At 39.4% G+C, this 27,452-nt stretch overlaps 1 protein-coding gene across 3 annotated transcripts in view; it reads left to right on the forward strand.

Annotated features, from left to right (window-relative positions):
* The first annotated feature begins 6,351 nt into the window (after nucleotides 1-6,351).
* The window catches only part of LOC124256030 (tyrosine-protein phosphatase non-receptor type 4-like), a 124,817-nt gene continuing 103,716 nt past the window's right edge, over nucleotides 6,352-27,452 (forward strand). The window contains exon 1 of one of the 3 annotated variants that reach the window (XM_046689953.1): nucleotides 6,352-6,508. Coding sequence is in view for 1 of the 3 variants with exons in the window: in XM_046689949.1 (XP_046545905.1) it covers nucleotides 21,381-21,426 (46 nt within the window). In the remaining 2 variants the exon portion in view is untranslated. Of the gene's footprint in view, nucleotides 6,509-20,566; nucleotides 21,427-26,665; nucleotides 26,797-27,452 lie in introns of those variants that run through there. The other 2 variants (XM_046689949.1, XM_046689955.1) reach the window with 2 other exon arrangements.

Here is a 27,452-nt window from a genome sequence, read left to right on the forward strand (position 1 = left end):
TTCACGAAGCTCTCTTAAGCTTAAGGTCTCGTAACTTATCTCGTACCATTCCTAGTAACATAGGAGGTACGAATGCTACGAGAAAAGTTACGAGATCTTAGGCTTACGAGAGTTTTGTGAAACGGGACCCTGGGTTGGAATCAATATGCTTTTCTGTCGACGGTCACGTGACCGCGTTTAGACCAATCAGGTAGCCGGAAAAATATGCTCGCATCATAAAATAAATTATATACGTGTATACAGTACGTAGAGCTAAAGTACTGTCGGAAATAGGAAAAATACGTGTTTAGGCTGTTACTCTGTATCCTTAAAATTGATAAATTTACACTAAATAGCATATATCGAAATAGCCCACATCGGCCTAACTGGCATTCAGTGGGATGCGTAATAGTATATCCTCAAAAGCATGTTTACTCGTAAAATCGTGTAAAACTTAGATCGGACAATAGATGGCAATTAGGTCGCTCAGCCAATTATGACGACGGACCGTCGTCTCACCTGGCATGAAATGCACGTCCTGCCTACAAGCACAAGGGGTCATCTCAAAAATATTTTATGTTTTTTTCATGTGTGTTGAATATGTCTCATCTATTGATCATAAAGTTTATGTTTAGATACGTGAAAGGGTATGATACCCATGGAAAAGCTTAAATTAGCCATCGTACTAAATGTCTTAAAATATATAGGTGGCATGACCACCCGAAGATCGACAGGACTGGATAGTATTTGTAAATTGTTATGACATGCTGTTTGCTTCCCAGTTAATTCCCCTAAAGGATTATCTTATCTCAGCTTATATCTCTATCCCCCAGCCCGACCCCAACCATCGTCTGCGACACCCGTCCTGTATTTGCTTTTGAGACGACCCCTCCTACATGTTTCTTTTTATAGTGATAGTGGGACTCTATGGTGGCTACATCCTTCATAGTTTCAGTATTAAAATTATTATTATTTACGTCAGCTATCGTTTATAATGAAGCTAAGTTTAATTTCAAAATGGACATTTAAAAATTGCATGCTCTGTTCCAAATAAGTCGCTTTGGACTTTGGAAAAAAACGCATTTCTCATTTCTGCACTAATCTCTCCACAGTAAAGACCTTTTTCTACGTTTCCTATCTCCCTTACACTGAGAATGTAGTTAGGCCGAACTTAGTTCAACAGATATTTCACACATATTAACTACATAAATTGTAGATATCAATGCGAAAAAAGATTTTTTTTTCTATTTCAGACAGTACTTTAGTATGGGTTGCATTTCATGTTTGAAAACAACTACGTAAACTTGATTTAGTGCTTATGTACATTTTTGTTGCCATTGTGATTTTATCGTTACCAGATACTTATTACTTTCAAATGAAACAAATTAAAGTATTCTAGTGTTTCTTGTAACTATTGTAATGTATGTGTTTAAACCAAACAGTTCTTGAAAACGACATGGCTTTACTGTGTATTTCAATGGCAGCCGCCTGCATGTAAAGTTATATACTATGAGGGAAGCTTTGAGTAACTAATGTGATCAACTAATATGCAGTAAATATATTTATGTGTACTGGTGTCTACAATTACCGATACTACTATGTCAACGTTGGTCGCGGAGAGTCCCGTTGTCTAGCAGCTAGCTTCACTCCGGAGAGTTTCTTGGACAGTCCTGCCCCACAACAAAGCACATGTAATATGTGTAGCAAACGGGGTCTCACCTTAAGCAAGTGACTTTGCTTATAGTATGCTTTTCTTCACCAAGACGTGAATGGGTACCCGGTGGGATGAGATGGTTATGGCTGTTGACTTTCTGGTGCCTCACAGGCCGGTAGTGCAAACTGATCCATTGACCGAGGTAATAATGTGAACGCTTGGAGCATAGATACTGCGTATGGAGGCAAGCGCAAAATGAGTTCACACATTATTATTACTGTCCAGTGACACTCCTTTGGACAATATTCAATGCTATTTAAGCAATCATGGTGATCCCGCCCCATGTCAATACAGAACCTACCCCAAATATGTCTGGCTGCCTTACACTGACCCTATGACGGTTCGTTAAGAGTTTGATCACTGGATTGTCTGGTCCAGACTCAGTTTTTTACAGACCGCCGTCATATAACTGGAATATTGTTGAGTGCGTCGTAAAACTAAACTCACTCTTAAGAACCTTAATTGCTGACAAGTGTAACCATGTAATGTGAATGACGGAGTGCTTGTTTTTAAATGTTGTGATGTGACTTTTTCCGTTTGTAAATAATAATGCAATGAATAAACATTTTTTTTTTGTGTGGGTTGTTGGGTTTTTTTAAAATAAAATCTTTTAAGCTTTGCACTTAAAGTGTCCATGTATGCAGACTTGGCCTCGTCGCTATATGGCTGAGATAATGCTGATGCGACGTATTTAACTCATCTCGACTTAATTGCTGACAAAGTTCACAGCCATCTGAAAAGAGACGAAGTCATCAGCTATTCCGCAGTTCCGCTCTCAGAAAACCATAGATGCCTCGCAAGAGTCGATTTGTCAAGGGTGGCATAACACGTAGTCGCCGAGCATGCAACGATTACATTGGGCTTGAAGTTCTTAAAACCTGCTTTCTGATTAATTTATCTTGGACGTAAATTGTTGAGTTGACAGTGCACTTGTCGCTGAAAGGTTTGTGTCTGCAGAAACATGTTTCCAAGTCAACAAAGCACAGAAAGAGACACATTGTACATATTGGCTACTTCTCAATGAGTTCTGCCTGTTTGAAGCATGAACATAGCCTTTAGACGTCCATCGTATATATGAGCATTCCCAGTCTGACGACAAATACTGCATTAAAGCAAGAATGCAGAGCCTATGTATTACAGTGGATAATAAAACAAACACAAGAGGTCTAGCGCGTTTTGATGACCTTCACTTGGTTGGTCGTATAAAGCCGCACTCAGCAATATTCCAGCTATATGGCGACGGTCTGTAAATAATCGAGTCTTGACGATCCAGTGATGAACATGGCACGAGCATCGGTCGATGCAATAGTGAGTGAGTTTAATTTTACGCCGCACTCAGCAGTTTCCAGCCATATGGCGGCGGTATGTAAATAATCGAGTCTTGACCAGACACTCCCGTGATCAACAGCATGAGCATATGTGACAACCAAGTCAGCGAGCCTGACCACCCGATCCCGTTGGTCGCCTCTTACGACAAGCATTGATCCCGCTCTTTTTAAAAGTATAAAAAGTATAGTTCAGAACAAAACGAGAAGGTACAAATTTCAAATGTTGCATTTTATGTTGGTTTGTTTTATTAAAACAAGTTTGCCTGTTACATTTTCATGATTATATGCAGTGTTTTCACTGGATGTTACCAGCGAAAGGATTTCACTGTTATTATTTGTACTATTTCCGAAGTATCGAGGAATATGCAACGTGTATATTGAAACCTCTACAATAGACAGATGGGATTGTTATTACCCAAACCGAAAACCCCTTCGAAACCGATAACGACTTTGAATCGGGCGTTACCTTTGAGGGATCAGTCCACCCAGCTATGAATGGGTACCTCGTAGGGATGCGAAAGCGACACTAACTCGGTGCGCCTAAAGTATTTTAGTGGCTGCAATTGTATTATCCCCAGGGAGTTGAGATTGATAATAGGACGTGCAGTTGAGATTGACATCCAGTGATCGAGGGAAAAAACAAAGCGCCTTGAGCAGCTGAGCTGGATATCGGCGCTACACAAATGTGTATGTATGTATGTATGTATGTATGTATGTATGTATGTGTGTGTGTGTGTGTGTGTGTGTGTGTGTGTGTGTGTGTGTCTCTGTCTGTCTGTCTGTCTGTCTGTCTGTGTAGCTCTGCTGGAGAAACCATAGCCTTTGTATCCTGAATTACTGTGCCAGATCCCGTTGGAGTCGGTGGTTTATCAGCAATGGGGTACTTAAAATTGACTATATTCTGCATTGGGACGTCGCATGTATGAGATAGTCAGTGACCAATCTTGCCAGATGGATGTTGTCACCAACTATTTGGTGACATATGTTTGTCACGACAGGATGCACTGGATGTTGAACTCCTTCAGCGCCCTGTTCTGGTGATCTGGGTCATCTGTTCCTTGACATGAACCAATTTCGTCTCGAATGATGACGTTATAGCAGCCGAGGAAAACTTTTGGACAGTTGTGAGGAGCTCAACAAAACTTGGAGAAAGTCTCTAGAACACCACTGGTAATTGAATATGTGTATCGTGCTTATGTCTTGTGGTCTTAACGTCTATATACGAGGCTCATTAATCACCCCTCGTATACATACACACTGATACTAGATGAGTGAGTAAGTGAGTTTAGTTAGCAACATTCCAGCTATATGGCGGCGGTCTGTAAATAATCGAGTCTGGACCAGACAACCCAGTGATCAACAGCATGAGCATCGATCTGCGCAATTGGGAACCGATGACGTGTCTGATACTAGAGGAGCAGCTACATTCGTTTCTTGAGTGACAAAAGGACTGAGCGAGTTTAGTTTTACACCGTTTTTAGCAATATTTCAGCAATATCACGGCGGGGAACACCAAAAATGGGCTTCACACATTGTACCCATGTAGCAAATGCGGAACCCGGGTCTTCGCAGCGTTCGAAATACCTGCCTGCCCGACCGCCCGGGGCGGGTTATTTTCAACACGGACTGCCAGATTCTCAAATTCACCTGCCCGACGGTCGGGTTCAAATTTAGACATGTTCATGTATATGAAGATATTTTGTGGGCAGGTAAGTTTTGGTCAGGGCTGGCAAGTTTTACATCTAACCAGCCCTGTGGCCTGGATGTGTTTTTTTGGAGTTTCGACTCTTCGGCGTGATGCTTTAACCACTTGGCTACCCCTCCACCCTTGACAAAAGGATGTATAGTACGTACGATGTTACAGGGTTTGTGATGCGCCAAGTTCAAGGACTCAATGAAACTGAAAACGCTGTGGGGGTTATATTTGGATTCGAGATTAATATCGAAGAATGTCGGCAGTGTCCTGATGTTATTTTGTCTCCTGACAAATCTCAGCTATACACAGGGTGTGGTAAATGTACACTTCGTATCCATCAAACTCACTTCATGGGTTTTGTATGTATGTGTGCGCGCGTGCTTGTGTTTTATGTCCATTTTCAGTGTGGATCTGTAGACGTGGTAAATAGTACATATCATACGTGTGTGCAAAGGTTCATTGTCTGGTCTGCCAAAATCATCAACACTGCCTTAATCTCTGCATTTATAGATGAGTGAGTGAGTGAGTTTGAATGTACGCCGCTTTTAGCAATATTCCAGCAATATCACGGCGGGGGACACCAGAAATGAGCTTCACACATTTTAGTCATGAGGGGAATCGAACCCGGGCCTTCGGCGGGACGGGCGAACGCTTTACCCACTAGGCTACCCCACCGCCCCGCATTTCTAGGTGGGCTCCGTATAGCCTATATAGAGGTTAAACCAAGTAACACCTATATACTGCCAGGCTTCGATTCTCCAGATCGGTACAAATCTTGAAAGTTTATTTGTGTTGTCCCTGTCCTGACATGTGAGCAATACTGGGAACACTCAATTACAACTTAATCACTTTCCCGGTTTGTTTGTTGTTTAACGCCGAACTGAGCGATATTCTCTGGGCCAGACAATCCAGGGATTGATACTAAGATTATAGATTTATGCAGCTGGATTACGATGACATCAACCTAGTCATTGAAACTGACCACCCAATCCCGTTAGTTGTAAACATGGGCTCACATGCGGATCCTACTTTCACGGACACATTTGGACGTTTGGATTTGCCCCGCTCCTCTAGATTGTAAAACCCTCTGGTAGCAGAAGTGTCCGTTTGCAGCAATGTGAGGGTTTTATGTTCCCAACAAACCAGAAGGAGTCTTGATTGAATACCGACTGAAAACGGTGAAGTTGTCAGTGAGTGAGTGAGTATGGTTTTATGCCGCTTTTAGCAATATTCCAGCAAAATCATGGGCTTCACCCGGGTCTTCGTCGTGACGAGCGAACGCGTTAAAGAGTGTGTAACATGAAAACATGTTTCGCTCTGATTTGATAAATACTGTAGAATGTCAGATTTTCGTTGCTTTTATGACACCATTTTAAAAACATTACGTCAACAACGTTACAAGACACTTGTCTTTCGCATAGTTTTAAATAAATGGATGATAAAAGTATTATCTTGGAAGTGAAAATCCTGTAAGTTTTATTGTTTGTGCGCCATCAGTTTGATGCTTCGATACTGAAATATATTTCGAATCAAGTCTTGTCGTGTAAATTCACATGTGGGTAAAGCTACACTCATCTGTCACAAGCCACCTGGCGGCGACAAGAGCGTGCCATATGGTCACGTGATGATGTTGTTGTTCCGCCGCCATTTTGTCGTGGGATGAGCACTTCCTGTGGTGTTTTATTTCACCTACTGGACGATTTATTAATTTATTACCACATTTTATCACAAAACAAGGATAGATGGTGAAGCACGAAGCTATCCAACAACCCTTAGGGAGTAGACTGTAAGGTAAGCAAAATGAGATCGTTATTTGATATCGTCACTTAGCACACCTGTAAAGACAAAAACCTGTCATTTGTGTCACTCAACACAAAACGTAGTTTACCTGTATATAACATCGTGGTGCATGCTTATGCATAATCTGTGTCTTTTAGAAGTGTGAATTGCATATGATTTAATCGTATTAATATGATTAATCAATATCATACCGAAAATGAGCAAACCTATGCGACACAGTGCAAATGGAAAGGCGACATAACCAACCACCGTGTGTAAACAAACCGGCTTTGCGGTCAGTAAGGTCTCCACGACATTCATGCTCTCTTCATGATTCGCGTCAAAGCCATACAGTTATGTGCTATTATACGTTGTGGTATTATTCTTCGACTAAGAAATTGAAAAGCGGATAATTGTTACCTTGGAACCTACTGACTACTACTGTGTAGTAAGGCATCATGTATCCTGGGAATAAATGCTTGTAACCGCATCTCCCCGAATCTATTTTACATCTGTGGATGATGTCAGTATTTACCTTTTTTCGGAATAATAGCCAGTAATCAGGCATTTACTGAATACATGAGGATCTGGATGAAACTTCACCTCTTCAAAAAGGTACCGAAAAGGTATTTTATGGGCACTAGATTTACAATGATGGCTCTTAAGTATCACTTATTACCAAGAATTGTTTTTATCATGGAACGCAAAATATATGAATGTTTAATAGAGATGATGTAAAATATAATTCATATTATAGAAGAGCCATCTTCTGACCATGATGATGAGACACTATGAAGATTGCATTAATAATTCAAAACTTCAATGTTGCACTTTCCCACTTTTCAATTGAAAGACGTAATGATTGTATTCATTATTTGTACTTATGAAAGTATACTCTAGTTTGAAAAATACAGCTAATCCTGCTGATAATGCTTTTGCTTTAATTTTATGATTGCAAATGTGGTGAGCCCCCATTGTGTTGTCTTGCCAGGTTTAGGGATGTTTTTGTTTGGTACAGGTTTAATTCTATTTTAGCTTTGACAATTACAACTCAAAATGTTTACTAGGCTTACTCATATAACATAGTCAACTGAGGAAACATCAGTGTAATGTTACTATTTTATTGCAAAGACTATTCAGTTCAGTATATTTCTTTGACTCCATATCATCCCCTTCTTATCCATCTTAGGGGGCATGTTGCTGGAATATTGCTAAAAGGCGTAAAACCAAAACTCAGTCAGTCTTATCGATCATAAGCCTGCTTTTAAGAAATAGTACTGCAAGAAAATATTACAATGCTTAATTAAAACTGATTCTTCTGAAAGATCTTTTAGCTTCAAATGGCAATTGAATATGATTGTGTTAGCTGTCATGAAAAACTTTTGGGCATCTGTTATTTATCAATATTTTCCACTGTAGATACATGACATGATAAAAGACATGTATATACTTTCCGTGTTATATATCAGTTGTGATATGAGGATTGAGATGTATGTAGAAAATAATGTGCTTTTCGCAAAATTTAAACATGAAAATATTATTGACTTTCTTGTCTCAGTTTTTATTGGATATTTGCATACCTCTGACTGAATGATTCCATTGTTATTTTGTTTGATATTTAGGCTATCAGTGACATAGTAAAAAAATAAAATACAAAAATGTACGGGCAGTGAGTCAGATTTTAGAATTCATCCACATTTTACTAGGTGAGCTTCAGAGCCTGGTAACCTTTGTTTGCAGCTGTACTCTAGTGTGTAACAGTTATCTCCCTTTCATTGCATCATCCATCCATCAGGAAATGGTACAATGTGTCAGTATGATAAATCCATATCTGAGAGGCAATCTGACTGTAATATCACCACGAAGAACAGTATACATCATCGGGTCAAAACTTACAAATCATTCCCTATTTTTCACTTATTCAAATAATTAAAGAAAACAATGTTCCTAAATAGGAAACTTAGCCCAATTTTTGGAAACCAGTAACACTTGGGTAAGACTTTCAGAACCAGTAATCCCCAGGTATGAATTTCAGAACACGTAACCCTTGGGTATGACTTTCAGAACCAGGGCCGTTATTCTTGAAACGTTCGTAGCCCTAAGAAATCTTAACTTTGATCGTAGCCAATGTCTTAAGAATTGGCTTAAGAAGTTCGTAGGACTACGAACGTTTCAAGAATAGCTAGCCAGTAACCCTCAGGCATGACTTTCAGAACCAATAATCCACAGGAATGTCTTTCAGTACCACAGAGCTACAGATAACTTTTTGGGTCATTGAGTTATGTACTCACATGTGTTCATCTCAATTGGGTATCCTAATTCTTCTTTGAGTAACCAAATAAATTGTACTCACCTCACTCAAACTCAATTTGGTATTTTGCCATTTTCCATTAAATTTGAATAAATATAGTGAAGTTTAAAAGTTAATGTTTGTTATTTATATTTGATCTGTAATATGAGAAACGATAAGAAAGACTGCAGGTTGTCAAGTTCATGTCCTGAAATAGAACCTCTCAGTATACTTCAGTTATTTTATCTATCCACCGGTACGCAAGCTAAGATTTGACATTTTTGTGTGTACGCATGTAAGATCACATTCATGAGTATTTGCAAAATTTCAAGGGTACTTGTACGCAATAGACTGAATAGAAATTGAGTTTTCACATAAATATTTGCGTAATTTACGCAGATACGCAGCTTATCCGTACCTCTGGTACCAGTTCTAAAAAATAGTCACTTCGCCAAATGGGAGTACGTCCTTTGACATGATATTAACGAACAAGATAGGAAGAGTATCAATTCTATCCCGTTTAGTTGCAGGAATGTGACTGAACTACAGTGGTTCCAATATCAAATCTTACATCATATCTTGCCAACGAACTATCTTCTTTCTAAGATGGGTTACCTAGACAGTACAAAATGCAGTTACTGTTCTAATGAAATGGAAGATGTTATACATACAGTTAAGCACCGTTGTCTCGATGTTCATGGGAATAGAAAAAATATTGAGCTATCCGAACTTCGGGACATCTGAACAGGGCATATCATCACATGTCACTATAAAAGAAAACAAATAGTATATTTCATGTATATTTATTTGTATGTACATTTTTACTGGCTGGTATCCTAATCACACACCATACAGCTCATGTTACTGTGTCCATCTTGAATGATACCAAAGTTGGATATATTCAACAAACGAAATGAAGAATTCTGAAACTTAAGACTGACAAGCAAACCATTTGATATAATGTTATAGCCCCACAACACAATAGCTTTCAAACTGACTTCTAATCCATATTTCTCAGTCCGCAGTTTAGAAACAACTCAACAATCACATGTTAGTCAAGTGATTGCACAAAAGCCTCATTGGATCAACAGTATGTTTTGATTCGAAACTATAATCTGTTATCAGTAACAGTGAGTACTTCCTAAGTAATTAATTAATCTTACTTAAATAACAAACAAGTGAATAACAAGAAAGAATAACTACCCACCAACTTTCCAGTTCATACAGAAGGAGCTCACTGAATTTTGTAAGTTAACAAAGTATACCTCTTGTCATTAATTGTAATAGAGACTACTTCAATAAGGTTTGGTCAAGCTGCCATGCTCTATTCTCTTAAATACACTGTCATGCAAAACCCTGTAAATGCTTAAAATAAATTTACACATTATAAAAAAAAGTTCTAAGGCATGACTTTCAGAACCAGTAACCCTCAGGTCATCCTCGATAATCTCCAGGGTATGCCTTCCGATAAACCTCCTCTATACCCTTGATGCATCTGTGTACCAATCACAAGGTTTCTATCATAAATCACTTTCGCTTGTTTTATCTAATCGATTAAACTTGGCAACACAATTGTTGCAGAGGTACTCTGAAAAAGGTAGAAGGAGTTCTTGCATATATATTTTTAAGGTTTCAGACCTGTCAATTTGTCTGTATAATTTGTCCCCTACATCTGAGTTGCACAGCGAAAACCTTCCCTGCTGCGGCCGCTATCTTTGGCACTGGTATGTTCGGTTGTAACAGTTTATTTGACTGGCTACTGTGAAAATGCAGAGCCAGCAAAGGGAGGTAATAAAATTATTGGGCCGAGTAGTAGATGCATCCAGGGTATGTGGAGGTTTACCGGAACGTATCAGAAACAGACTTTCAGAAACAGTTCCAAGGCAGGACTTTCAGAACCAGTCACCCATGGTTATGACTTTCAGACCTAGTAACTGTCAGAACCAAGCAACAGCATCCCAGCAATTGCTAATTGCTAATAATCTTTCGTTGTTGAATATTAACACTAACTTTGGAGATATTTCATCTATCAAACCCGGATTTAACGCAAATGACTATTTAGTTTGAAAAAAGCAAAATCTTGCAAAAATATTCCTTAAATATCACTGTCACTGATCCAAACCAGTTCCTCATCATGCTGTTTCCAAGCTGAAGTCCACGTTCTTTGAACAGCACCATATGAATGAGCACTGGGTGGAAGTTGGTATAAATATGAGGTTGCATTTTGCAGTTTTAGGTTAATTATATATTTAAAGAATGATTTCAGTATGAAGAAAATTACAGATTGTCCATGACTCGATGTGAAGTACCTGAAGTTAAGGCCAATATATTTGTAATTCATGGGATTTTTTTTTTTTAGGTAAATAACTGAATATAAGCAACATAAAGTTTATTATTTAGATAGCATTTATATATTCAATACATAATTCAAATGAAACATAAATCCTACTTGGTAATTTTTCCTTATCCTGACCCACATGCTCATTTTGCTTGTGAAACACAATTTTACCCTGTTAAACAATGAAATTATGACTTTTAATGAAAAAAGAACATCTTAAGATCTTACAGTTTTATATTTAAAAACATAGTGGAACACTCCTGTATCTCCCTTAAATTGAAGCCCTTCAATGTAAAATCACTAATTGGTACTCACCCAAGAGTTGCCTCCCCTGCCGAAGCTGGAACAGGTGTCGCCACCCTCTGGCCTCATGCTTCACTCTCTCCTTCTTCGCCCAGTGAGCAGGATGTGAGAGCGCCTGTGTCTCCTTACACACTATATCCTTTGGTTTTCTTAGTTAGTTACCTCTTATAGTTTACTATAAAGGTATAGCTAGTATCCTTCATTAATTTGCATTGATAATTAATCGTATTTCTACTGTTTATTCACATGAGTTCGCGGATTGTTCAGCTAGTATTACGCTGATGAAAACTGTACTATTTGTAGATTACGCTTTTTCCGCCGCGGATCCGCATGTAGTATGCCCTAGTTGTACTACGCCTTGTGCGCTTGATTCACGTTGCAGTTACTGCATTAATTTAACCAATTCTGCCTTTAATAAATACCATCTTTGCGTCTTGAGACGTGTTGCAGATAGGTCACGCAAACTAGGTGTAGACATGGCCGATACATCGGATTTCCCATCCAGTCAGCTGCTGTCGAGCGATCCCCTCCCGTCTGGTGTTCTGCTTGAGACCCCATCGAAGAGGGACGGGATGCAGTCCGTCACCTCTAAGAAGCTTAACCGCCTCCCCAGACATCCCGCCATCGCAGATAAAGTCCAAGAGGGCCTCAACGTCTTCTCAACGCAGACTTCGTACCCCCAGGGCAGCGTCATCCTCCAAAGGGAAATCTACGAAGTCATCGAGAACTTTCTCAGCCGAGATCGTTCCAGCAGCAGAATTGGGCCTCTACGATGACCAGCCAATCATCATACCCGACATACGCCACAAGAAGCGACCAGTGACAGCGACAGTGACTTCAGCAGAGATCACCATGCAGCCTGATGCCTCTACACTGATGTCAGACGAGATCGCTGAGGGCCCCACCGCTATCAGCGCAGAGAGGGCACCATCTACTACGCCGCAGATCATCCCAGACGATCTAATGAAGCAGATCATGATCATGATGGAAGGCCACTACAGACTGGAGAAGCAGCCATCCCAGGGTCCGAAGTTTTCGCGAAGGCTCCAACGTAGACAGCACCCCAGAGGCACCCCCGTCAACGTAGCAGCCACGACGATGCCGCTTCGCCAAGGAAGTCACAGACCACCTCGACGAAGGACCCAGATGTACAGCCTTCGCTAAGGCCTTCGGAAGGCGGAAAGATCATCACCTTCTTCGGGCGCCATACTCAGATACACGGAATCTGATCATCAGACTCACGGAAGCCTTCGCTAAGGTCATATCACCGCTCCCCAGGACCGACGCAGAGGAAGCTTCGCTGAAGGCGCTCGCGAAGGACACCTGAACCCAGATCGTCATCATCTAAAAGGACATCGAGGGACTACACAAGAGCTTCGCGTAGCTACCAACGGTCCCCTCATAGGTCGCCAAGAAGATCAACCTATCGATGTAGATCACCAAGACGATCGCCTCGCCGATCACCACGCCGATCTCCACGTATATCACCACGTCGATCACCTCACAGGTCTGCACATAAGCCTACAACTAGATCTCCACAAGCGTCAAACGATATAGAGATAGAGCCACACAGTCCTACATCAGAAGAGCAACAACCTCTCATTTATGATGATGGAATGGAAGATGATGGAGGAATTATTTTCTCAGATGCAGAGATAAGATATTGGATGGTCAATAATCTAGATCTCTCATCACCTTCCAAGAGTGGCAATTCGGCGCAGACTTATCTGATGAAAGAAGACGATGCAGATGCTATTACACTACCCCCAATCGACCCGATTGCGGCGGTACCACAGAACCTAGATACAGCATTCAACAAAGCCACGAAGGTTCAGACACCACATCTGCCAAACTTTCACGCCAAGAAGTTCTCCACGCATAATATGGACCCCTTCTTCAAGGCGCAAGACATCGATGAGAACTACAAGCTGATCTCCGATGCCAAGAACAAGTACTACAAGATTGATGATCGAAAATTGGTTCAGATAGAAACCATGACGCAGGCGATGTTCTTTGGTCTAAATAGATCTAGAACAATAAATGAGACACTTATCACCAGATTTCGTAACACGACCTCTGAAGATGATAGAATGATTTACTCGGCCCTACTGATGCAAAAGAAGGACCAGCAGTTCTTAACAGATCATCTCACGTCTGTCTCAGCAGCACTGACCTTAGCTCGTCGTCAAGGCCTCCTCGCTTCCTGCAACTGGGGTGAGAACTTTACAGCTCCACTATATACAGCCCCGTGGTCTTCCCCATCCATCTTTGACGGAGGAATAGACAAAGTCTCCAAGGAAGTCACCAAGGATTCCAGAGAAGTCCTGATGATTAAATCGATGGACACGCTAGCCAGTGTCATTCGACAGACTTCACAAAGATACTCAGGAGATCTAAATTCACGGGCCTACAAAGAGCAAGAGACAGGAAGATAGCCAGTTCCAGGGAAGAGATTCTTTCGTCGCCCATATGGCAACTATAGAGGAGGGTCAGGAAGAGGCAGGACACCCAGAGGTTCCCGCAACTATAAACGCTGAAAGACAGGTTCGGAACGACTGGAGTCTTCCACCCCCAGCCGTTCCAGTACAACCGTCACAAGTGGGTGGACGTCTCCAACTACACTGGGAAAACTGGGGAATGCTTCAAGACACCTATGTCTCCAACATTCTTCAACGCGGATTTCGTATCCCACTACAGGCCAAGCCTCCACTAACAGTCAACCCTCACAAGTTCGACGTACAGGCACAGCAACTACTAAAGTTAAGAGAGGCTGTTACATTACTCCTAACCAAGCAGGCCATAGAAGTAATAGATCAAGGAAACATCGAACCAGGTTTCTACTCCCCAGTTTTCCTAGTACCCAAGAAAACTCCAAGGAGAAATACAGACTCATTTACAACATGAGCTTCTTCAACAAGACTTATCTACGCAGACCACCGAGGTTCCGCATGATACATCTACCGCAGTTACGGCACATGATTCGCCCCATGGACTACATGGGCAGTATAGATCTACAAGATGCTTATCTGCACATCCCTATACATCCCTAATCCAGGAAATACCTACGGTTTACACTAGACGGGTTACATTACCAGTGGAAAGTAACTCCCATTCGAATAGCATCAGCCCCATGGTTATTCACGAGGATAACGAAACCGATTATCACCTATCTACATCGCCAAGGGCTACGAGAGCGCTTCTTCCTCGACGACGGATACAAGTAGATCAAGATCCACAGCATCTCAAACTACAGTTAAACTACATCATAAAGCTACTAACACAGCTGGGATGGTTAGTAAACTTACACAAGTCGGACCTAGTACCATCGCAAGATCTGCAATTCCTAGGCATTCGATTTATCACCAATCTCAACCGTGATAGTCGCATATTCAGAAGACCGCTGGCTCAAGATCCAACAGATCATTCCTCCAGCCCTACTCTCTCCGCTACCACTTCGACAATGGCAGAGTTTACTAGGTCTTCTAACATCAGCCCAAGACTTGACAGTCATAGGCAGATTACAGTTACGTCCCTTACAGGTCTTCATCAACACACATCTCGACGACCTACAACCATTCAGTCTACCGGAACATCTCAGACCTCATCTACTATGGTGGACCAAGAAATCGAATGTCTGCGAAGGGATTTGTTTAGCAGAGCAGGAATTCAAAACCCATCTATATATGTAGACGCTGCCGCCCAAGGTTGGGGAGCTCATCTCACCAACCGGACGGCATCAGGGTTATGGAATCAGCTAGAAAGCAAGCTCCACATAAACTCATTAGAGATGAAAGCTGTAATCAACGCCATAAGACATTGGAGCAACATTCTACAGAATGCGCACCTGATGATACATACCGACAACTCGACAGTGGCGCTTCTATGTGAACAGGCAAGGCTCAACGAGATCGCCGAACCTTTTGACTTTAACCTTTCAACTGTTCGAATTAATCCAAGATCTAAATCTACATGTCAAAGCATGCCACATTCCCGAGCCAGGAATATACTAGCAGACGACTCTCTCGCCACATCTACCGTCGCCGACAGAATGGATGCTCAATACAGAGATATTTGCACAGATAATCAAGCAAATAGGAGCCGCTAGTAGATCTATTCGCCACAAGATTCAACAATCAACTACCGACATTCGTGTCACCAGTTCCAGACCCACAAGCATGGGCAACGGACGCCTAAGCATATCATGGGAAGGCCTCAACGCGTACGCTTTCTCACGCCCCAGCAATAATACCTCAAGTATTACAGAAAATCAGTCAAACACAGAGCCTACAACTCATTTTGGTCGCTACTCTACTGGTCGGCCAGAACGTGGTTTCCCCCATTCTAATACAAGAAATCGGTCAACCGCACTAGAGCTACCCAAGCCAAAGCTGTTAATACATCCACACACCAAACAGGTGCACAGAAACCCAGAAGTATTCAAACTTCACGTATGGACTGTATTAAAATGTGTTTAAACAAGAGAGGATATTCTACCAGGGCTGCAAAAGCGTCACGCTTTGCCTTACGATACTCAACGCCAGAACTTGTACGCATGACAAGTGGCACAGTTTTCAAAATTATGCAGCAAACAAGGGTTTTACAGCAAGAGATGCTACGCGATCCTCAAGTGGCAGACTATTTGTGTTACTTACGGCAAAACAAACATTTAAAAGGCTCGACATTGTCAACATATCTTGCCGCTTTAGTTCTGTGATTTCTATGAGAACGGGTGTTAAATTGACAAAAACACCAGAGTTACTGGCCTTACTACGTGCTTTCCGATTGAGGACCAAAAGCGGAAGTTCCACTTCCAGCTTGGGATCTGAATGTAGTGCTACAACACCTCACAAGTGAGGATTATGAACCATTGGAATCGACAACCTTTGAATTTCTCTCACAGAAAACAATTTTCCTGTTATCGCTAGCCACGGCAGCCAGAATATCTGAAATTCACGCCTAGATTATGAGAGGATACAGTTTGATGACAATCAAAACACACAGCACCTGGGATTAAGATGGGATTTCATCGCCAAAAATCAACTACCAGGACAACCAGACAGGTTATTTCATCGCCCCCGCGCTTATCCTCGATTCTCGGATCTCAAGATACATTGGACTTATCTCTATGCCCAGTAATACGAGCTCTCAAAATCTATTTACGTTGTTTCCAAAACAAGGCTAAGATCGCTCAGAAGATTGTTCATCCCGTTATCGCCTACTAATCAGACAGAAGTCTCTCGTACTCACCATATCTATATGGATAAGAACTGTCATTCCACGCTACCTACAAGGCAGCAGGACTGGACCCTCCAACAGCATCAAATCCACATGAAATCAGGGCATTGGCCTCCACCCTCGCCCCTTCACGGTAACTGTTCATTGAATACAATTATGGAAGGATGCTTCTGGAAATCTAACATGGTGTTTGCTAATCACTATCTGAGAGATATCACCACCGAGGACGCCTCTGGCATTCACCATTTCGGGTCCTTTGGTCCTCACCAGCAACTGACAGTCCCTCGAGGCATTAATATTCACCCCCACTTAGATTATTATGTATATGATACATACATTATTTAGCTTATAACTCCACGGAGTTCTAGGGCTATGTATATATTTAGCTTAGGTTATTCAACCTTAAGCTCATACTGAGTTTTATGTTCAGTTGTACAGCTTCTCTATCAGAGTAGCTTTTTATATCTATAATTTGGTATATCAGTATATTAGTAATGTAATACCCCAGTTATGGTAATATATAACCTATGGCTTATTATAAAGGAAATATCCTAAGTCAATGCCTTTATGAAGTTCCCGCAGGGGTTATTACAGTATAAGTTATTTAAATCACTAATTATAAATCCAAAGTATTCTGTTTATGCCCACCTCCACACCGTGGATTCTACAAAAGAGCATGAGTCAGGATAAGGAAAAATATGTAATTTTTGAGTAAAATTGATATTTTATACTTATCCTGACTCATGAGGTTAGCCCCCCATCCTCCCCACATAACACTTTGGATTTCCTGTAAATTCAAGTGTTGGGCTCGCAAAAATCAGGAGAGAGTGAAGCATGAGGCCAGAGGGTGGCGACACCTGTTCCCCGCCGCCACGGCAGGGGAGGCAACTCTTGGGTGAGTACTTGGGTGAGTGACCATTGAAAGCTTTAGTGATTTTACATTGAAGTCAGGAGTATAAAATATCAATTTTACTCAAAAAATTACATATTGTTGTATTGTTATTAGTTATATATACATTTAGTCAGTTTCATCCACTGGCACCAATCCATACATCATAGCATTCATTACTTTTCTTAAGAGTCTTGAAAAAAGACATCAAATGGATAATGTTTTTCTAGCAATGCATTTAGTGTTTCTTTTCAGTTATGATATTTGAGTTGTATTTTTAACCGAATCCTGTAGATTTACAAGACTATTGCACACAATAATCTGACTTTGAAAAACAATCAATTGTAAATTATAATGTCTGTATGGGAACATGTTATCTTAAGCATTTCTATATGTTTCAAAATGTGGACTATTTACAAGTTTCTATTTTAATGGAATGTTCTCAGTTCTTGAAAATAAGGCAAGAAGTAATAGTAAGCTCTGATTTTGATCACCACACATGACGAAGGCAGTACCGCTTTGAAAACCATATTGACAAGCCTAGGATCATGACTGAGACAGGTGGATGATATGAACCTGTAATCATTGTATCGTGGCCTGAGGACAAGTTGCCTGATATCCCAAATGACATGTTGCATTACCCATCAAGGACAAACTGCTTGACATCACTAGCAACAAGTTGCTTGAATCAAGAAGGACACGTTGCCTTCTCTAGGTTCCTTACACCAGTTGCCTTACAAAACTAGAGACATGTTGTCTTAATCACTGAGGACAAATTTTCATACATCACTGGGGATAGTTTTCTGATCAAGAGGGACAAGTTATTTTATGTCATAATTATATAACTTGGGACAAGTTGCCCAAATCAATGACAAGTTACCTTATATCATCAGAGGCAAGTTGCCTCATTACAGGCAAGTGACTTCAATCAAGAAGAAAAAGGTGCCATACAGGTTGCCTCACCTCTCTTGGGACAAGTTGCCTAACAGTAACAGCTCTGGATCTCACATAGTTCCTGTCTCTTTACTGATGTGGCACCTCACTATTCTGGAAAATACACCTTATAGGATTACTGTTTCTCCTTGAATGGTGAACAGTCTGTAACAAGGTTTAGATGTGTTTCACTTTCAGAGGCTGTAACCTGATAATACAGCTTTACTTTCTAAACTTATTGACATACCATGATTCCTGTGTGCAGTACTTGCCCTTGTTTAGAATATAACAGTACTTTCCAAACTTGTTAACTTACCATGATTCCTGTGTGCAGTACTTGTCCTTGTTTAGAATATAACAGTACTTTCCAAACTTATTGACTTACCATGATTCCTGTGAGCAGTCCTTGTTTAGAATATAACAGTACTTTCCAAACTTATTGACTTACCATGATTCCTGTGTGCAGTACTTGTCCTTGTTTAGAATATAACAGTACTTTCCAAACTTATTGACTTACCATGATTCCTGTGTGCAGTACTTGCCCTTGTTTAGAATATAACAGTACTTTCCAAACTTATTGACTTACCATGATTCCTGTGTGCAGTGCTTGTCCTTGTTTAGAATATAACAGTACTTTCCAAACTTATTGACTTACCATGATTCCTGTGTGCAGTGCTTGTCCTTGTTTAGAATATAACAGTACTTTCCAAACTTATTGACTTACCATGATTCCTGTGTGCAGTACTTGTCCTTGTTTAGAATATAACAGTACTTTCCAAACTTATTGACTTACCACGATTCCTGTGTGCAGTACTTGTCCTTGTTTAGAATATAACAGTACTTTCCAAATTTATTGACTTACCACGATTCCTGTGTCCAGTACTTGTCCTTGTTTAAATTAGAATCAATATGATTTATTCCTAATTTACCTACTGTAGTTCATGCTCAGACAAAAGTAGATTTTATCTGTCATATCTGTTACCACAGTCAACTATGTCAGATACAAATTCATGCATTGTATTGATGTGGGAAAACAAGGATCATGTATGGTACCAGACAACAGCACCTAGATGCTGTGAAACTGCTGTGGACTACAACTTGTGGATATTGGGGAGATGATTATTAATGTTGTTAACTGGAACAGACTATACAGTGAATATTGCCAGCGGAAGATTATGACTGACGATGCTCCTCACCTAGTGTAACATGATCTGTACAGTTGTGTGTGTGAGTGCAGCAACTGCCTCTCATTTCTCCATCCCTGTGCTGCTGCTGCTGCTGCTACTGCACAGTCCTCACATACCAGCCGTGGCTACATTGACCACAACTGCTGGAAGACAAATCTCACCAGCCCATGTCATAATGAAACATTGACCAGTACAGTGGTAGAAAGCAAAATGAACTGCCTGCTTATTTGACCTCATATCTGAAACAGCTTGATTTAGTTTAACATAAATCCTTTTCATATCTTATCTTAAGATAAACAAATATCAAGGATTGAGTTTGAAATACAAATTCATTTTGATTTCTTTAGACTCATCTGACTGACATACCTGATCAAGCTGAGTAATCAAATACATATATATAAAGCAAAGAATTACTTTGAACTGAATTAAGAAATGTGTGTTACAAAGTTAATGCTTCCGTAATGTTATTATGAAATAAATTCAGATTAAACATGTCAAACAAAAATAATTGTTAAGGTTGTCAATGTTAATGGTCAGAGTCCACCATGAAACTCTGAGCTCTGAGCACATTGAATATGAGATATTCCAGTTGTCTGCATTCCTGCAACACTTAAGTACATGCTTATAGATGGTGTGATAGTTGTACCTACAGAGTACTCTGCCCATCAGCATATCACAGTTGATTGACCAGACAATTAGGGCCAGGCCATGCTAGGAAGAGGTGTGAACCCCAGTTCAAAGATACAGTCTCAGAATCAAGGTGGGCTTCAGTTTCTGCTGCCAGTGTTTGAAGTCTGACAACAAGGCCTCAGTTTGGCTGAAGCTTTATCATCATTATCACTCTGCTGAGAAGATGATAGCTTAGAAAAACATCTGTTGAGGAGTCATCGGTGTTGCCAGAGAGTAAGCAGCGTGCCTGGCTGGGGGACTGATGTTTCTGGACTAATGTTGCTTGGTCCCAGGACAAATGGCAGGATGGGGACCCCCAGTTTGACATTTTCATCTGAACTTTAACCAGGGGACAGATAGCTTCTCAACCTTGTTAAATCCAGTACATATGGGAAAACTTATAAGGGAATGTTCCGACATTGTATGTCCCAGTTGAGAGGTAACTGAGGCAGAAAATCCTATCCTATTACTTGATGGAGGAAGAAAGGAATTTGCTTCTTTTGAAAGGTGTTGTGGACTGTGTATGTGTGGGTTTTGACCACATGTTCCTATAAAGTGAACAGTTCAAAGGATCCATGCAATGGTATATATGATTCAGGTTATTCTGACCTGGGATACTAGAATGTCTGAAATATATCTGACAGAGGAAGTCTGTACTGATATTATGGACATTTTTACAAACATGTGTCTGGATATTGTCAACATACCTTCCTGAAATAGTGTTTTACCAGTGTGAGGTGAACCAGTTTCTAGTGATTTGACAAACAGTTTACCTTTATTGACTTCAGCTGTAATAACATGTCCTAATGTTTATGCTGAGTAGATGTGATATGCAAAATTATGACATCCTTATGTGGGTGTTTAATAAACAAGGACGATGAATGCTTCCACTTTGTCATGGAACAGGGAAGAAATAGGATGTTGCACTTTTGTAGCATTCTCATCAGGACATACATACACAAACTCACACAGGACAAGCACAAGTTTCAGTTGTAGAGGAGACTACATGTGTTGATTCCTTTGGAAACAAAACAAGACAAATGGATATGATGACAGAAGTGAGGAAGTTGTGGGAGCGAATTACTGGTAAGCTGTAAAGCATCATGGTGGTTAATAATTTAATAACAACTGAACAAGTTTGGAACATTTACTGTTACAGTATTTTACACTGCAGTGTCTTGTAATACTTCATGTAATTTTTATTTGTACGGTTAAGTTGTCAAATTATAATTTTTGACAAATATGCCTATCATCATTCACTAGTGAGGCTGGAATGTTCTAAAAAGCATGGATGAGATTAGTCCAGTTAGAACTTTAGAGGCTTGTTGTTAATGTAGAAGACAACATTGATGGTGTCCATCTTGATAGGTTCCTTTAATATCTATAATTGTTTAGTTTGATTTGTTGTGTTCTAATAATTACTACAATGATTCAATGAGCCCACATGTTCAACGCAGGGATTTACGGGACGCATGATTCCTGCGTATTGGACGCAGAAGTTTGAAAAAAAGTACCCCCAAACTAAAATCCAGTAAAATCTGTAATGATATCCCATATTAAGATATAAACATTCTGTTTACAATCATTATTCTAATGACATTGAAAGTAACACCATTATCAAATGGGAAGCATCCATGATCATTGATTTCATGCAAATTGATGGACTCCCAATTTTGGATATGAACTCTCAGAAGAACAGGGATTTGCATGGAGTCGGGTATTTGAGGTTCCCTGGGACTCATACTCTTAATTTTCAGGGGTCCTGGACAACAAAATGGAACTCCCAGACACGTTCGTTTTTTGAATTACATTTAGCGGTCTTAAATCAACGATAAAGGACCGCAAAATTGAAAACAGAGAAGCTTTATCTTCTAATTTTACAAAAAGTATTTGGACTTTTTCTGCGTCCCTGTGGACGAGCTAATAAATTTTGTTGGGTCCATTGTCAATTTTTATGAGAATAGGACGTAGGAATTCGCGTCCTGTAAATCCCTGAAAGAATGTGCCCTGAGTCCCCAGGACTCCCAGTTTCGAAGAGCTATGTTAAACCCTGTCAACTGTAGATGATTGTATTCAGATCCTTATACAGATCCTGAAACAATTATCCTCAATGTGTGGCAAGTCTAGATCATCATTTTTTTTCTGAAAAGAAAGAAAGTCTCTGGGCTCCTTTTTGTTATTTTTTTATGAATTTAGTTTAGGAACCTTTTTTCAGAAACTAGATGTAAGTCTACACCAGAGTGTGAACTGACTGCATGTCACAAGTACAGTGACAGCTTAAGTGAGCTTGTTAGTAGGATGTGATTGAAAATGTCACACCTAGATCTGCTGCAGGCTACAGGAAATATGACCCATTTTATATCCCTTGGAAAGTCAGCAGGGTAAGATAAATGTTGGGATTTTGAACTGTGGGTTGTGTAAATTAATGAATATGCACGTCATGAGGTAATGTATAATTAAAGACAAACCATGGGGAACATGTTAAAAATTTATTGTCTTGAATGTTTTGGTCATTTAGTCATTTTGAATTTTGCTTTTACTCAGAAGTTTAGCAAGGAATTGACTTTTATTTAAAAAGGATTAGTGTTGGGAATTGGTTGAAATCTCACAATTGATGATTGGTTCAATGCCAACGACCAATCATCGAAAAAAATTGGTTAGCGTCATTTCTTAGATTTTCCTATTTAGGTTGTAGTTGCAGATAAGTATAAAGAAAAAACGTTTGGTTCTCTGTTGTTGTTTTTTGTTTTATTCAGAAACTGCACAAATTACATTTGCAAATTTCACATCCAGTGTAAAATGATTCAGTTCCAGTGTGACATTAATTTCCCAGATTCTTCAAGAAATATTCAGTCATGACTTTTCAGAAAGTGAAGTGAGTTTTCTAAGAATTAAACACGTTTTCCGGCCCTGACAACGTCCTAGATATGTTCCATCATCAAGTATTTCAAACTCTATTACAGCGGTTCCAAAATCGGTTATGTTCGATTATGAGAAAATGTGATCGATTGCTTGGTCGTTTGGCCACTGCGACCAATCTTCGATTATTTCAATTAATCTGAACATCACTAAAAAGGATGCAATTACAAATAACTCCCAGATTGTCACAATCATTGGATCTAAGGGTGACTAACTGAAAATAACTTCCATGATCTCCTTGGTGATATGAGTAGAAGAAATACTGTGGACTATTATGCACAATCATTATTGATATAATACTGTAAACATTTTCCCCAACAGGGTTGGAAATAATCACTAGCCCACATACCCTGACCAGGTTTGTTTGAGGTATCCTCAGAGATAGCAGATTTTCCAACATTTATGGCTAAATCATGTATTTTTAGAATAGTAGTTCATGTCCATCCCTGCCAAATGTCATGTTATGTGGTGTTTTGTCCACGGTCCACAACCTTATGAAGACAAGATGTTAACATTTATGAAAAAGATCAAGAATTGACAGAGGGATTTATTGTGTGTTTAAATTACACAATTGATGATTACCGTATAACCATAGAGGTCCATACTTGACCCATCAGTAACAAAATTGTATGTCCGGGAATATAAGCCAGACCACCAACTTTTGTACATCTTCTTGTCGAAATCAGTCATCGGAAACAGTATCAACAAATCTGTATATTGAATTATGCAAGTTAATCCTGTTGTTACACTATACAAATATCTGACAATGCATCAAACAGCTTCTGCTAACCTTGGTTATGATTACAAATATTTTATATTTATAGTGCAAAAACTGCAATTAAAATAACACAATGCTTGAATATATTTCTCTTGGTAAAATAGTAGTTGCAGATACTATTTTATTCTGATCACTCTATCAAAATTCATTTCTGTTATAATATCATTATGGATGTTTTCTCTAAATCACTGGTAGATGGGTTAAAACATGTGCACAGCTGATTACTATTTCCTGCTCTGTTTGAAGGGCAAATACACATGTATTCTTAATCCCTGCATATGATACAGTGCCTAGCAATAACAAATTAGTACTGAGTAGGTAAATCATCTCATCTAGAAAAGTGTAGTTGCAAACTACACATAAGCACGCACAAAATTGTTTGCTCACGGAGACATCCAGTGGCTCTTTTTACCACCAGAAAAAGTAACTTTAAGATGAGAGCCCTTTCTACAAAATACTTGTTTTGCTATTGAAAATTTGGTTTATCTGTGGTTATATACTACAGTATTTGAATATTAGTAACTGATTAAATACAATGTCTGTTTTTATGATCATATTTTAACCACAATAGTAATGTTAACAAAACAATTCCTGTCATGTTAACACTCCTCCCCAAACCATACTAACATGCCCAAAGCTTCCTTGTCAGTTTGTCATCACTTGAGATGGTCTGTATTGTTTGGATAATTTAATTATCATGATACAGTATAAAATTCACAATATTATCATTTGTATTCTGCAAATTTCACACTATCCACAGTATTTCTTTAACATATTTTTCTCTTTGGACTGTTATGTAACTTACACATTTTCTTGCATGTTTAAAATACCGGTATGTTAAAGGTTAGGGTTGAAATGAAAGTGTGGATAATTGTCTTTATTACTTAGGTATGATTGGAAAAAGGAAACTTGACTGAGAAGGATTTACTAGGGCTCTATGTTCAAACATATAGTGTTGCAATATGTTACGATTCAGCAACCTGTATGGCCATATTTTTGGGAACAAAGTGTTTGACAGTTAAGGACACTGATTGTTGATGCAGTTCCCATTTTTTACCTACTAAAGCCTAAAAGTTTATGTTATGGTTCTGAAAGCAGCAATTTCAAAATTAGGTTCGATAGGTAGGGATTGTAGTATCTCTTTGTGTTTTACAATTATTGAATGTAGAGAATGCCATTTCGTCAGTTAATTATAAAGGAGAAGATCTGTTGAGAATGAAAGTGTGGAGATTTTAACTTAAACCATAGAGATAATGACAAAACTTGTTTTACCCAATATACTGGTTCTCTGAAAAAATATTACGATAGGTATTGTTTGAAAAGCATATTGTGGTATACTGGTAACAAAGCAGTCTCAATATTTACTTGAACTTATGGAGTTTTGTGATACATTGAAAATACCCACAGTGAACCTAAGGAGTTGCTTCCCTTATACTGTCAGATTTAATGTCAGAATGTTTACAGGGTATTTTGTTGTCACAGCCAAATTCACTGGTTTCCATTACAATATCCATGATTAAAGTCCATGCAATACATCTTGTCAAAGATATGTATTATTGTAAAGTAAGTTTTTTTGTGAATCATGTTCAAGAAAGCTACTGTATATATATTTTGTGGTCTGAAACCAAAGGCACATCAAGTTTAAAGCAGATTTTAAGATTTCACGTTGGTGAAGAGGCTATATCTGTCTGGTTAATTACTGTCCTGGAAATGTGTTTTTTAAAGTATTTTTTTTAATTTAAAGTGTGTTTTTTTGTATAGTATAAAGGATACTACATCACTGCTATTTGAGACACATTGTGATTATGTACATAATTAGAAAGTATACCCTTGTGGGGATTCTGCGTTAGAATATATGTGCTGCAATGTATGCTCATATGATTTGACTGTATGGACTGGATGCCAGGTGACCTGTTGGATTGCATGTCATTGTACATTGATGGCTCTCAATAGTAATCTGTTAATTGCTGGTTTGTCTCCTGCAGATTCCAATATCTTGTAGACTACTGTTTTATATTGCTCCGGGCATCATCATATGCCAAATAAACCAATGTTGAGAGATATAGCCAAGAAGTTTGTAAATGAAGTGATTCTTCCTTATCATCACTATGCATATGTTATGATCTAATCTGGTAATTCTGATTACACATGTTTGAGGTATTTTATCATCTTAGTATGCTTGAAGTAATCATTTGGAATATTTTTGAAAGACTTTATTTACATTGTTTTTAATTTCAGAACAAATTTAATTAATTTTAATTTATTTTCTTCACATTCATGCTGGCTCATATCTAGTTTGCTTTTCAAAATATTTACATATTTTTTCTCAGCATTGTTTATCATAGACACTGACACAAAGACAGAAATCCCTTGTTGCCTATGCCTTTGTTATATAGATGTGTGACAGATCACCAGCCGGAGATATCTGGCCATGACATTGCTGGGAATTCTCCATGCTCAATACCTGTGTCCTTAGATTCTGGCGACCTACTTCTTCTGGCTGTAATCAGGGCATGATAACCAGGCATTTGGGCCATTAGAAAATCGTAATGCTCATGGACTCCTGCACAATTTGCATAATTGAGGAGCGCTGACTCTCTTTCCCCGACTCACTGGGCGGCGGGCCGGTCTTATTGTCTGTCCACTCCTCACTGGTGTGACGATGCATTCACTGTGTTTGTTGTCGTGGGGGATGGATCTGTAGCTGCCGTTTCCTTGTCTGATTTCCTAACAATGGAAGGCTGCTGGCGAGATTATAGGTTAGTAAACATAGACCATAATATCTGAGTATCTGTAAGCTGTACATACTGCTTCAGAGGCTGGCATAGATATGCAGTATGGAGGAGATTTCAAGAGTGCTGTGAGTGAAAGGGCATGTTTTATGTCTATTTGGTGTGACGTTTGACACCAGTTGAAAAACCTTAAATGCATGACCTGGTGTGGAAGTGGATATGATTCCGTTGCATGCAGCACGGCAGCAATAAGGAATGGTGCTGAGAATCATAGTATATTGATCAGACATCTGGTGCTAGTCATTTTCCAGGCAAAAACATTTTTGCATGTGTCTGTCATTGATGATTAATGAGTATTGATCATGTTGATGTTTAAGGTTAATTGCTGCAGGTCAAAGCATGGAAGTGAGTATGTGATCTGAAGTGAACATGTCTCTTACATCAATGCTGTGACTCTTTGTTCACTGATGCCTCAGCAGAGCCCTCTGAGTCTCACTGATGAGGTCAGATTCTTAGTTTAAATGTGATGTTTGCTTGAAAGAATGTTTCATAAAATTGTAAAAGACTGACTCTGGTAAACACATTATGTTGAATTTGAAACATGAGGCACACAATGGAGTAGTTTGTACTTAAAATGTCATGAGTAACTGAAATGTTACTGGGTGGATTATATGTCATCATAA

Source organism: Haliotis rubra, unplaced genomic scaffold, assembly GCF_003918875.1.
Source record: "Haliotis rubra isolate DU_JTF1 unplaced genomic scaffold, ASM391887v1 Scf615, whole genome shotgun sequence".
Taxonomy (NCBI): Eukaryota; Metazoa; Mollusca; class Gastropoda; order Lepetellida; family Haliotidae; genus Haliotis; species Haliotis rubra.